The sequence below is a fragment of the Doryrhamphus excisus genome, linkage group LG7, assembly GCF_037039965.1.
Source record: "Doryrhamphus excisus strain RoL-2023G ecotype Guam linkage group LG7, RoL_Dexc_Guam_v1.1, whole genome shotgun sequence".
Classification (NCBI taxonomy): Eukaryota; Metazoa; Chordata; class Actinopteri; order Syngnathiformes; family Syngnathidae; genus Doryrhamphus; species Doryrhamphus excisus.
Genome location: NC_136363.1, coordinates 12,601,097 through 12,613,270, shown reverse-complemented (window position 1 = coordinate 12,613,270; position 12,174 = coordinate 12,601,097). Strand labels below are relative to the sequence as shown.

At 43.9% G+C, this 12,174-nt stretch overlaps 1 protein-coding gene across 1 annotated transcript in view; it reads left to right on the top strand.

Moving 5' to 3' along the window:
• The first annotated feature begins 3,257 nt into the window (after positions 1 to 3,257).
• Positions 3,258 to 12,174, top strand: part of znf704 (zinc finger protein 704) — a 40,175-nt gene continuing 31,258 nt past the window's right edge. The window contains exons 1-2 of the mRNA XM_058046869.2: positions 3,258 to 4,105; positions 8,367 to 8,557. Of these exons, the coding sequence (XP_057902852.1) occupies positions 3,824 to 4,105; positions 8,367 to 8,557 (473 nt within the window). The 5' untranslated portion in view covers positions 3,258 to 3,823. The remainder of the gene's footprint in view (positions 4,106 to 8,366; positions 8,558 to 12,174) is intronic.

Here is a 12,174-nt window from a genome sequence, read left to right as displayed (position 1 = left end):
AGTTATTGTTTTATTCTGGATGGTTTATAGCAGGGGTTATTGTCTAATCAATGGATTGTAATGTTGGCTTTAAATGGCTTGTATTACCCAATATACTTTTACTTTTACCAGATGGAGGGGTAGGATTTAATAAGCTTTGCTTCTTCCTACTCCTTTTGGACATGTGGAACTGGGAACTGATTATGGGATGCACTCAATTGTAATCTGATGCATGTTCAAATGAAATTAACCATTACCATTAACATATAGTGGACATAATGAGAGTAAATAAGCCGTATATGATGGAAACAAAACTTCTGTACTTGTCAAAAGTTTGGAGACACTTTCCCAATGAATAACATGGGTCAATGTCTCCAAACTTTTGAGCGCCACGCTGAAATGTTGCACAGTTATCCTTCCTCATGGACACGATACCACCTCTGAGCATGCACCTTAGATACAGCTTAAGTAGGCTTCACTACACATCTTAATAAAAAAAAAGCCTGGATCTTTGCCGGGATGAAAATGACGAGGAAAAGCCATGAATTGGGGAACAACTTTACACCACAAAAAGGTTGATTGAGTGACGGGATTGTGTATTTGACATCTCACACACACAGGCAGCTATAAAGAACCCCAGAGGAAATGATGTGCCACATTGAGATGTTTTAGTGCCGATTGGGGGCCACAGCAATGGATGCACACCCAAAATCACTTGCAGGAAACACCATACACACCACCCCCCATACCCGCCCCTTTGGGGTGAGGACGGTCCCCCTCCACCGGCCCTTCTAATGAGGCCATTTGTTCCCTTTAAAAGCAGCGGACAGCTCCACGTTGTCCATCACGGGGGGCAAAGCCTGTTTTGGCAGTTATGGCCACATCTGTCAGTCCACTATGCTGCTCTCTGCGTGTAAATATTTGATGACACGAGGCTTTCTATTCGAAATCTGTAACGATGACATTAAAGGAGAAGCGTGTGGTCACTTTGACTTGCATGCCCGGCGGCCATTAGTTAGCATTTTAACAGTCTTTAAGGCTCATTAGAAAGGACTTAGCGCACTATGAAGTCATTAAGAAGGTGACGTATGAGATTTTTTCCTACATTTTTCCTACAATTTTGCAGTTTTATGCTATTCCGGCAAAGAGTCTGCAACTTTTTTTAATTTGGGAAGTAGAAGTTGTGAAATGTTGGTAGCACAAAATAACTGAAAGTGTGGTTCCTCTTTTTTTCTTTTGGTCTGGAAAAAGGTGCTATACAGTTGCAGCCAGTGGCGTCATTAGGCCTCTTTTAGTTTTAGAGGGGTTCAGCCCCCCCTAAAATGTTCTTAAGCCCCCTAAATAGTTTGATATTTTTTATTCATTCATTCATTCATTAATTTTCTGCCGCTTTTTCCTCATGAGGGTCGCGGGGGTGCTGGAGCCTATCCCAGCTGTCTTTGGGCGAGAGGCGGGGTACACCCTGGACTGGTGTCCAGCCAATCACAGGGCACATATAGGCAAACAACCATTCACACTCACATTCATACCTATGGACAATTTAGAGTGGCCAATTAACCTAGCATGTTTTTGGAATGGGGGAGGAAACCGGAGTACCCGGAGAAAACCCACACAGAGATGGCCAAAGGTGGAATTGAACCTTGGTCTCCTAGCTGTGAGGTCTGCGCGCTAACCACTGGACCGCTGTGCCGGCCATATTTTTTTATTGATTTTTTAAAAAAAATTTATTGATTTTTTTTTTTTTTACAAAAAAATCTCTGACAAATTTCATATAGGGCAAAAGCAGGCTAATAAGCAAGCCAATAAGCAGGCTAATACTAGCCTACTACTATAGCAGTAGTAGTAGTAGTAGTAATAATCAGAAGAACAATAATGATGATAGTAATAATAATAGGCTCATTAATAATATAATAATGATTATTATGGACAGAATGGTTGCAGAGCTTGAGCAGCAGTTTAGCAGTGTAGATTGTGTGTACTTGTGTGTACACTCAATCTATGGGTGATGGTGACCTTTGTGTAAATTTAATGGTGGCCTAAAACAATTGAGTATCTCTACTAAATCTGTCCAAAAGTGGGAAAGTTATATCCCGGTTCTTTTTCCTTATTTGTTTTTTGGATTTTTTTGAATGTCTACAACTTTCATTCATATTCTGTGCATCTCCAGGAGGCTAAGCCCCCCCTGTCCTCAGAACCTGTAGTGACGCCCCTGGTTGCATTTGCCATTCTAATATTTCCAGGCTTTCTGCTGCTGCTGCTGCTGCTGCTAACTTCACACTTTGACGCCTTTAGACTGCTTCGTCTCACCCCGAGATGCGTTACCTAGCGACACACACTTTTCAGCAAAGTTCCGCACAATACTTTTCCCATCCACTGATGCCCTGAACAGACATGCAAGCACCCAATACGGCAACAGGAAGTGTTCAAAATAAATACTAACTATTTCATTGTCTTACTTACTTAATGTGCTTGTTTTATTTATTTATTTATTTTATAAATGATACAATTTTACAAGCAAAATAAGATTTTAGCCAGCTAGCTTTTATGGGGACACTTGTTGCTTTAGTCAGATTTCATAGGGCTCAAGCTGAACTGCTTGATCGGCCAATGAATATAATTTAAAGTGTAAATATAAGTAATTCCCTGTGAAAATGAAGATGTTGACACTGTATGACACAAGAAAGGGTATTTGCATCTCGTTGTTTGGCATTCTTAACTGTCACACAAGTGTAACAGCCCAAGCCTAATGGCAGACTTTGGGCTGAAGGCCAAACAGGAAGTTAAGACAAACAGGAAGCGAGGGAGAACACTTTGAAAATTGAAATTTAATTACTACTCCGGTCATGAAATGCATACTGTGATGTAGGATTTGAGTAATTTAATAGGATTAAACTGTCATGTTTATGGTGAATAGTCTTCTTTGTTTGACTTCACAAAAGCAGAGTGTCGGCCATTTTTGTTCTCAATCTCAAGCCTATTACTGTGAATGTGGAAGTCCCATGACACTTTAAAAAAGTAGGGTAGATATCTACAACTGGGTTAAAGCATAAAGTGTGGTTGTCTTCTGCCTAAAAACTCCCTCCCAGCTTCCTTTCCTTCCTTGCGTCATTGTTTTGAATGAAGCGTCCTCTCCCCTCCCCTCTCCCCAGCTTGTGTTGCCTTCTGTCGGGGGAGGAAGAAGGAGGGGAGCGGTGGGGGCTTGTGGAGGCGTGTGCTCCATCGACCAATCGCAGCCCGTCTTGACCGCGGGACCGCACATGTTTACAGGCAGCATTCCGCCGGTTCAGACTCCTCCGGGCTGGAGCTCATTCCGGACTGGAGTACATTGGGAACGGGCCTGGAGTAGACGGAAGGGTGTATTTTCAACCAAATTCACCCCCTCCGAGGGCATGGCAGCGAAGGCTACAATGTTATGTGTGTACAACTCGACGCGCTTATTAACATCCGTCGACGCTAAATTGCTTAATAAGCTAGTAAGCCGCCATTTTGAGCAATCGTGAACGAGCAACATGGCGGCTCCGGAAAGAAGATCGCTCACTCCGGGTTTTCCGACCGACCTCTCTTCAAGCTAGTGGAGAAAACAAACAGGTCGAAATAGGAGGAAGATTGGCAGCCGGTTTGGATGTGGAGCGAATTGTTTTTCACGTTTTGTTAGCGGGAGTGTGTGTGAAAGTCGACGACGGCGCCCTTCGAGTGTCGACCTCTTCCGAGTATGGTGCCACTTCCTGACGTTTTGTCACGGCCGGCGGCGTGTTTTTCTCCACCTCGACGTTGTTTACCAGCCTTAACGCTGTAATATTTCACCCGTCGTACACACATTCGCTCCGGACCTTTTTTTTTAGACATGCACACCAGGCGCCTGGTAAAGCGTTCGATCCTCGGCAGCCGAGTTTACGCACCGAGCCCGACTGGAGAGGGCGCCCCGGTGACAGGAGTGGTCCAGGCTGTCAAGCAGGAGAGCAAGGACGGCGCGGCAGTGGCGGTGGCGGCGGGGGCCCGGCGTAGCAACGGCAGCGTCTACACGGTCCTGCTGCAAGACGGCAGCCTTAAGGAGTTCTCCGAAGACGAGATAGCCGCTGGGTTCAACCACATTACACCGAAAGGACCGCTCAAGTCCAGCTTGAAGGTATGTGTGGGTCGACCGGCTCCACGGCTTCGCTGGCGGGCTTTGGTGGTGGTCTTTTGCAGCCTTTTAACCGCTTCCTCTATTGTGCACAACAAATATCAAGCGTAATTCGAAACTCACATAATATAAACATATACTGCGTACAAAAGAAACAATTCTGTCATGACATTTGGCGACATTTTAATATATAGGACAAAGGGCTCGGATGGGGCCTGCGCAATGTTTATGTGCACTAGTGGGCGGGTAAGCTGAAGCAAACAAACAGCCCTGGCTGCAGCCATTTGGACCGGTGCACAGAACCGGGCTTCGTTTCCCCGTTTTTTAAACGCCGGTGCACCCAAGAAGCTTCGGGGATATTTGCAATGCATAGTTTGCCTATTGGAGCAAGATGAAACATCAACGCATTCTTCACAACAAGGCTGCCATTGTTGAGCACAAGTTGCAAACAGAGCTTTAGAGCTTTGCTGTGCTGAGCTCAGAAGGAGAATATGGAGATTTGATGATGCACACGTTTGGAACTAATTAGTTGTGATGATGACCTTGTTTGCTGCGGTGTCACATGGCAGCAGCTCCATGGGGTGTTTGAGGAGGATGGAAACAATGTCCAGCACAGAACTTTAGTAACTAGGTTCTGTTTACATTCTGCATGTGCTTGCATTGTTGTGCAATGTAAATCCAGGCATGTTTGATTGTATATAGCGTATAAATATCTAATATACACTTGCATTTGATTGCATTGCTTGTTTTTGCTGTGTGTGTGGACAAAAGCCAACATGGTCACTGCTGCACAATGGTCAAGTGTCTTTCAGCAATTCCCCCACAGAGGTTGAAAACAAGCCGTAAAATGAAGAGTAGGAGGGGTGTGCATCTCTTGTTGCTTTTTGTTTGCAGGGATGTGTGTGTGGTGCTATTTTAAACGTCCCAAGTCGGGTAGTTGTGGTGGGGGTGGTTGTGGGAGTTGTTTGTGAGGGCATGCAGCCCCGTTTGAACAGCAGCAGCTGTACAGCCAACAAAGCGGGCACCCCCAGGTCGGCAGCGGGTGGCATTCTCCAAAGAATCTGGATGCTTGGCTCTGCGCCCGCTCCGGCACAACAACACCCCCTCGCCTGCAGAAAAGCCAGTCGGGGGGGTTGGTTTAGCAGGCATAGCCACTTGTTGACTTTTTGTTTGTGCTGTGGAGAGTAATTTGCAAGCGTTTTTCCCACTGCTAACAAAGAGGCGTTACTTTGGAAATGACTTATTTTGCAAGGAGACTTCTTTGTTCTGACGCGATGATCCCAGGCGGGCGGACCAGTGTCAGCTGTTCTAATTGGTTGGTTGAGCCGCATGCTGTAAACGCAAGGTCAGGTCTGAATGCTAATTATGTATGATGAATGTCACATTTACTATTTAAAAAAAGAACATGAGATGCAATAAAAAAAGAAATTCTGCTTGGAATTGCAACACTCAATCTATGGGTGATGGTGACCTTTGACCCATGAAGGTGCACACCTCGGCGCTCGGCCATATGCATGCGCAGTGGAATTTGAATCGATCTGCTCCAATGTCTGCCGTCGCCGTCACGCGACCTTTATATTGACTGCATACTCGAATACATTTAATCATAGTAAAGTCAGCCTTTTGACAAAAGATGGATGCTAAACATGTCGTCCAGTGGATATGGAAGCTTGCTAAAGAGGCGGTGACTTCACCCCTAACACGTTTTCAAAAGATTAAGTGTAAAAACAAGTGAAGCGCTGTCAAAATGAAGTGTAAACACAGCCTTTGGCAAATGATGTATGCGTAAAGTATAGCCAGACTGATTGCTAAGCTTGCTAAGATGAATTGATGTGTTGAATGTAATAATAATAATCTTCAGGCATGCACGATAATCAATAAATCAATTAGCCACGCAATAACTAAAAACAAACGTCATCATTTTGCCTGCCTCGATGTGTTTTTTTTCCCTCCTCAATCTACCAAACAGGCTGGACGACAAGAGGATTCACTCTGTGCATCTGTTGGTTCTATGGCAAAATGAACAGCGAGTGAACCCTCCTGTCAGTCATTCAGTCTCTTTGTCCCGGTGAGGAGTGCACTACTTGTTATCTGTGAGTGTGTGCATGTGTGTTTGAGCATCCTTTGTTGTCATCTCCCCCGGCATATTGTACTGAGCAGCCAGAACGTGAGACGCACGTGCCCTGTTCCTAGGTCGCAACGAGTACAATTTCCCAATTCTATGTCAATCATCCCGCTTTACCTAGCCATTTTACTTTGCCAGTGCTGCCCTTCCTTATAGTTACCACTCTAAGCTACCACTCTAAGTTATAAGAGATATGGTTACACAACAGGCATGCATGCATCAGAAAGATCTGCACATTTCCTCATCATTTTGTCATGAAGACACAATTTCCTGCCTCTGGAATGCCAGCATTCAGGAGCCAGACGGAACAAAGGAGTGTGAGCCGTGCAGTCAGCAACGACACCTCATCGCTGCAGAGCCGGGCATAATCCATCTTCCTGTTGTTGTTGTGCGTTTTTCGCACCACCGGGTGGCCAACCACACGGTGGTCGTTTCCAGCAAGCCTTCCCGCTGATGTGTGATCAAACCGGGCAATGATGCCTTTAATTGTCTCCTTCCTGCTCGCGTATATGTGTGTGTGTGTGTGGAAGAGTTGATGTTAATCTTCAGGGAGGCGTATACACAGCAAAATGATGACACACTTGCAAAACGCTACATTTTCTTTTGTGGCAATGTGTAAAACGAAGAATCGATGAAGTCAACTTGACTGAATCAACAGCGCCCCTGCTGGTTGCAGACAAGCAGCGCAACTCATCCTACCATGTAAAGGGGGAAAGGGTGTGTCAAAACCTACAGCAGGGATCTCAAACTCAATTTACTTGGGGGCCACTGGAGCTAGGGTCTGGGTGAGACTGGGCCGCATCAGGTTTTCCAAAAAAAAAAAACGCATTTATTAAAAACAAGAAAAATTAAAAAAACTTCGCTTTGGTTCCAATTTTCTACAAGAAAAGCTCTGATAAAACATTCCACTGTTCTCAAATATCTTACTTTTTATTTTTCTACACAAAATAAAAAAATAAATGAAAAATAAATAAACAAATCAAGAATAAAGTAATAAATATAATAATAATAATAAAACGGCAAATAATAAAAACTTCTTAGTTGGTGGGTAGACAAACTTTTTTTTTCAGATTAAAATGAACAAAGCATTATTAGAGCCCTGTAGACATGACAAAACATGACTATAGTCACATTTATACTCTTTTTATTTACAACATATTGCACAACTGCAGGGTCTTGAGACACATGCTAACTCGCAAACTAGAGAGCTAGCGACCTAAACGGTAGCCTTCAAGTTATTTCCTTTAAACTTAAATAGCCAAAAACTTACCACTTCCTCACAGATAGGGAGGATAACTTTAACAGTTATTTAACCTTTAACATGAACATTAATCAAATGTAATAATTTTTTCTGGGTACATGATACCATACAGCATCCATATTAAACTTGCGCGCACTAACATTAAACTTTCATATCAAGGCGGGGGCCTCAAACTAGTGTCCTGCGGGCCACGTGTTTGAGACCCTTGACCTACAGTGTTGTGTGTGCTATTATTTTTCCGACAAATGCAGATTTTTTTACGGAAATCGGCCATTACTAATCAGTGTCCGATCCATGGGAGCATCCCTAGACCATTATTAAAAAAAGAAACATTTGGGGGGATTTTTATTTGACATAAACCTGAATTTAATTTGATGCATTTAGAGTGTTATGAAAAAATGGGAAATGAAACCATTTGTCTGCATATGCAGATTTTTTTTATGGAAATCGGCCGATACTAATCAGTGTCCGATCCACGGGAGCATCCCTAGACCATTATTAAAAAAAAGAAACATTTGAGGGGATTTTTATTTGACATAAACCTGAATTTAGTTTGATGCATTTGGAGTCTTATGAAAACATGGGAAATGAAACCATTTTTTTCTGCATTTGCAGATTTTTTCACAGAAATCGGCCGATACTAATCAGTGGCCGATCCATGGGAGCATCCCTAGACCATATAGCCCATCATTTAAAATGCATAGCTTTCCTATATAATATTTCAGTGACATTTAAATAGGAAGTGTGCTCAAGAATTATTTATAAGTGACTTTTTAACAGCTGATTGTTTATCACCAGCAACGGGGCGTCTTTGTTTACAAGCCTCATGGGCGCTTTTCTCCACTCTTGTCCTGACTCTCCTGTCTTTCTCCACGCAGAGCTCCCTCAACGGCGCCCCAAACGGCCACAAGACAGACGGCTGCTCCCTCAGCCCAGAGGCGGGAGAGTGTGAACCGCGCGAGGGCGGCGGCAAGCGTGGCGGCAGGGAGCTGGACGCGTGTCGCTCCGTGTCCCTGCTGGAGCAGAAGCGCAAGGTGGTCTCCTCCAGCATTGATGTCCCCCACTCCAGGTAGGCCCATGCATGCATGTGTCTGTGTTTACACAAGCATGCAGAGCTAGTTGACAGCCAGTGTGATATTCGGCCTGGAGGGAGTTCATACGAGCAAAGTTCAGCAAAGGTTTATGACATGGTTATGTCATCTTTGACTGAATTCATATCACATGACGTCCCATTTCATCCCGTGGACCTCGCAGTCGTTTTGGCGGCCCGCTACATTTTGACAGGAGTCAACTTTTATTCCATTATAGAGATACATAATTGATCATGTGCTATCCTGTCTATGTATTCAAGTGAATTTACCCCCCCCCCCCCCCACCCCCCCAAAAAAATTCAAATGTTCTTTGTTGGAGCACACTATACTCATAGAGGTGCCTAAATACACCCATAAAACTGAAACTAAAATATGCACCCAATTATAGCGTATGTTTGTGGCAAGGATTCAATGGGGAATGTGCTTAAGTAGATTGAAGTCACTTTACCTCACCAGCAAGCGATAAATGAAAACACTACATCTTTAATTTATTCATAGAACTTAAATGCTTTAATTACAGCCGGGGCATTTATTTACCAAAAACTGGAAAGAGGACAGGGTGATAATTGGAAGCAGGCGATAATTGGAGCGCCGCTGTTTGTTACGAAATGTGAAAAGTCAGTGTAACAAGCGCAAGTTTCACACCAACAGCTGAGTAGCAACATTGAGGGTTGAACATTGCTTGATACTGACCACCCATGATACGTCAAATGCAGCTACTGCCATCTTGTGGCATTTGGAAAAAAACACTACATTTTAACATGACCAGTACAATGCAAAAATAGAACAAATATCTGACAATATATTGCCATCTTTATGCTACGTTACCTTGCATTGGTCCTCATGAGGCTACGATCTTCAGCACTCGGTGTGTACGCTAGCAGCCCCGCCTCCACCCATCGAGACAAAGAGACTGCAGGGCTCACAAAAAGGCTCACTCTGTTCATGCCGGTATTCTTTGTACAAACGTGCCAAGGTCAACCAATGCACAAAGTGAAATCTCTTCCTGTCTGTTTGGAAGCGGGAGAGGAGTATGTTAATTGGAGTATTTCATACGAAGGAAAACACTTTCATTCATTTTTTAATTTCATGATTTAACACCATGCATGAGGACAAAAAGGTAAGCACCAAGCCCTCAATGGGCACAAAATGAGCTCCCTCCCAGTACCTCCCATTAAAGGTAATATTTAACAGATTTTCCCTATGGTTGGGTCAAGGAAATGTAGTCAAGCCAATATTCTTCTCATTTGGTCAGCATAATGAAACCATCCAAGCAGAACCGCAATCAAACATTTAATAGTCTGTGGCGCACTAGACGTGAAGTGGCGTCTAATAGCGCAACAGCGCTCTTTCGCCATTCCGTACTGTATGAAACACTGCCCCCCCCTCCAACCTCCCTCCTAAAACGCAGAGTGCTGTTATTGAACATCACTCCACCATTACTCCTCTGCTGTCCAATCAATGTCAACTTAGTGAAACGTACAGTTAAAGTCACCCGGTGGGGGGTGGGGTCGGGAGGACCTATATCGCTGTGCCCCGAGCCCGGTTTTAAATTTATTTGTCGACGACTCATTGATTTTTTTCTCCTCCCATTAGGAGGTAAGAGCTCTCTTTAAATTGAATATATGGCACAGATCACGTTGAAGTTTTGCACCTGGCCCGTTGTAATTACCGCCCTGCACGAGGATTGCTGTAATATTGATATGGTTATTGGGGAATGGTTTATTGATTGGCTGGCTGGCCTTGCCTCAACTCAGCAACAATCACTTTGGAAGACAAGATGTTGTTTATTTTCCTAATAAAATCAATGAGGATGAAGGATACTGTCTAAATAAAAGCCTGTGCAGGCAAGGCAATGCTGATGAATAAAGTGGCCAGCCACACCCGTGTCCCAAAGCAGAGTTCAGACAGGAATGCACTGGAGTCGGCCATATTTTTATTTAGCCGGTATGTCGAAGACATCGTTAGCGTGGGGAATTGTCAGTATAGTCATCCTCACATGTGCACAAACAAGCAAAGGTAAAGGGCTGTCTTGTATTGGCTGCAAGAAAAATGTTGTGGAGATGAGGAAATGAGGTTTACTCAAAGCCTTTTTGAACTCAGTACGATTCTTCCACTTTCAAGGTTATAAAGACGCTTTGTGACTTTTGGCATCAAAAGCGAGGCCAGACGGTCGTCAAGGTGGCTCTGACGTCACAAAACATGTTTTTGGTTCCGTCCAAACAAAGACAAAATATCACAGGTTTGTCTCACAGGGTAATGTGACCTTGTCAAGGTCTGCTTCGTTATGACATCATCATGTTCTGTAAACACACTTTCTGGACCTCAGAGGTGAGCTTTAATCTCCTGCCAAGCACAAATATGTTAAAGTATGAAAGCGTCCAAAGACGTTATGTCCTATATCTGGGTTATAAATGTTTCTTTAGGGGTGTTTGCTAACAAACAAACAGGTGCCTAGAAGGAATGACACTGGAGGTGTCACAAGATCTTCTCAGGATTAAAACATGGCAAGGTTTTTCATTCAGAAAAAAAGGCAAATAATTAATAATAATAATAATAATGAACTGGATTTATGTACATATATTGCCAGGTGCATGCATCTCTGTTTTCCTCGTCTCTTGTGTACAAACAGGCAGGAAGAGGGTTCCCACTTTGCTTCATAGAACAACGGCAAACAGAGTGAGACCTGTTGTCAGCCATACAGTCTCTCTGTGTCTGTGGGGGGAGGCGGAGCCGGGACCATACACACACAGCAAGAGAGTGGCGCTTTGTGAGGAGCAACGCAAGGTGATGGAGTGGGAAAAATATGCTTGTAAAGCTGAAGGCCGCATCCCTATGCGGGAATATTAATAACCAGTATGGCGAGCTCATCAAGACAAATGAATGAATGAATTAATCCTCTGAGATGTTGTGAGTAATCCTGCCAACAGAAACTTCAGTGAAAGCACTGGCAAAGGTAAGACGCTCAGGCTAACCAGCGAACATTCCCATTTAGTTTTTCAACCTGGTTTTATTTACACTGCCCTGTAATCCAGATTAAGGAACCAGGATTAGAAATGAGGGCCTGTCTCCATTTACAAGTGTCCATCTAGTTAAGATTCAGCCATGTTCATCCCGACTTAATGTCGTAAAGACTTTTGAAATTTTTTAATAAGGTGCCCAATTTTCCAGCCAGCAGCATCCACTTGACATTTAATTATTTTAGGATCTGGTCGCTGTAAATCCACAGATGTATGCGGGCTCGTCAAGTGCTAAATCAAGGCCGGCCGTCATGAAATCAATTTCAGCCCAAATTATAAAGTGTGCTTGAGTGCCGTAAGACTTTGTTCTGCCTTTTGGAGAGCCCGTGAACCCGAGCTGTCTTGCAAGATACCCCAAAAATGACCTCTCTGCTGAGCAGCGGCGTTATTGCCTTAAGATTAAGATCCATGACTGCCATCCTCTGCACACCTGCGACCGACTCTCGGCCCTGCTCCAGAAATTGTGTCGCCTCCGACCACAGAGTAACATTTATCTATAATAGAGGCAGCTTGGGGGGGCGGCGGTAAGGGGATGAAGGGAGGTTGTTAACAAGGAAAAAGGGTGAATGAAGTGG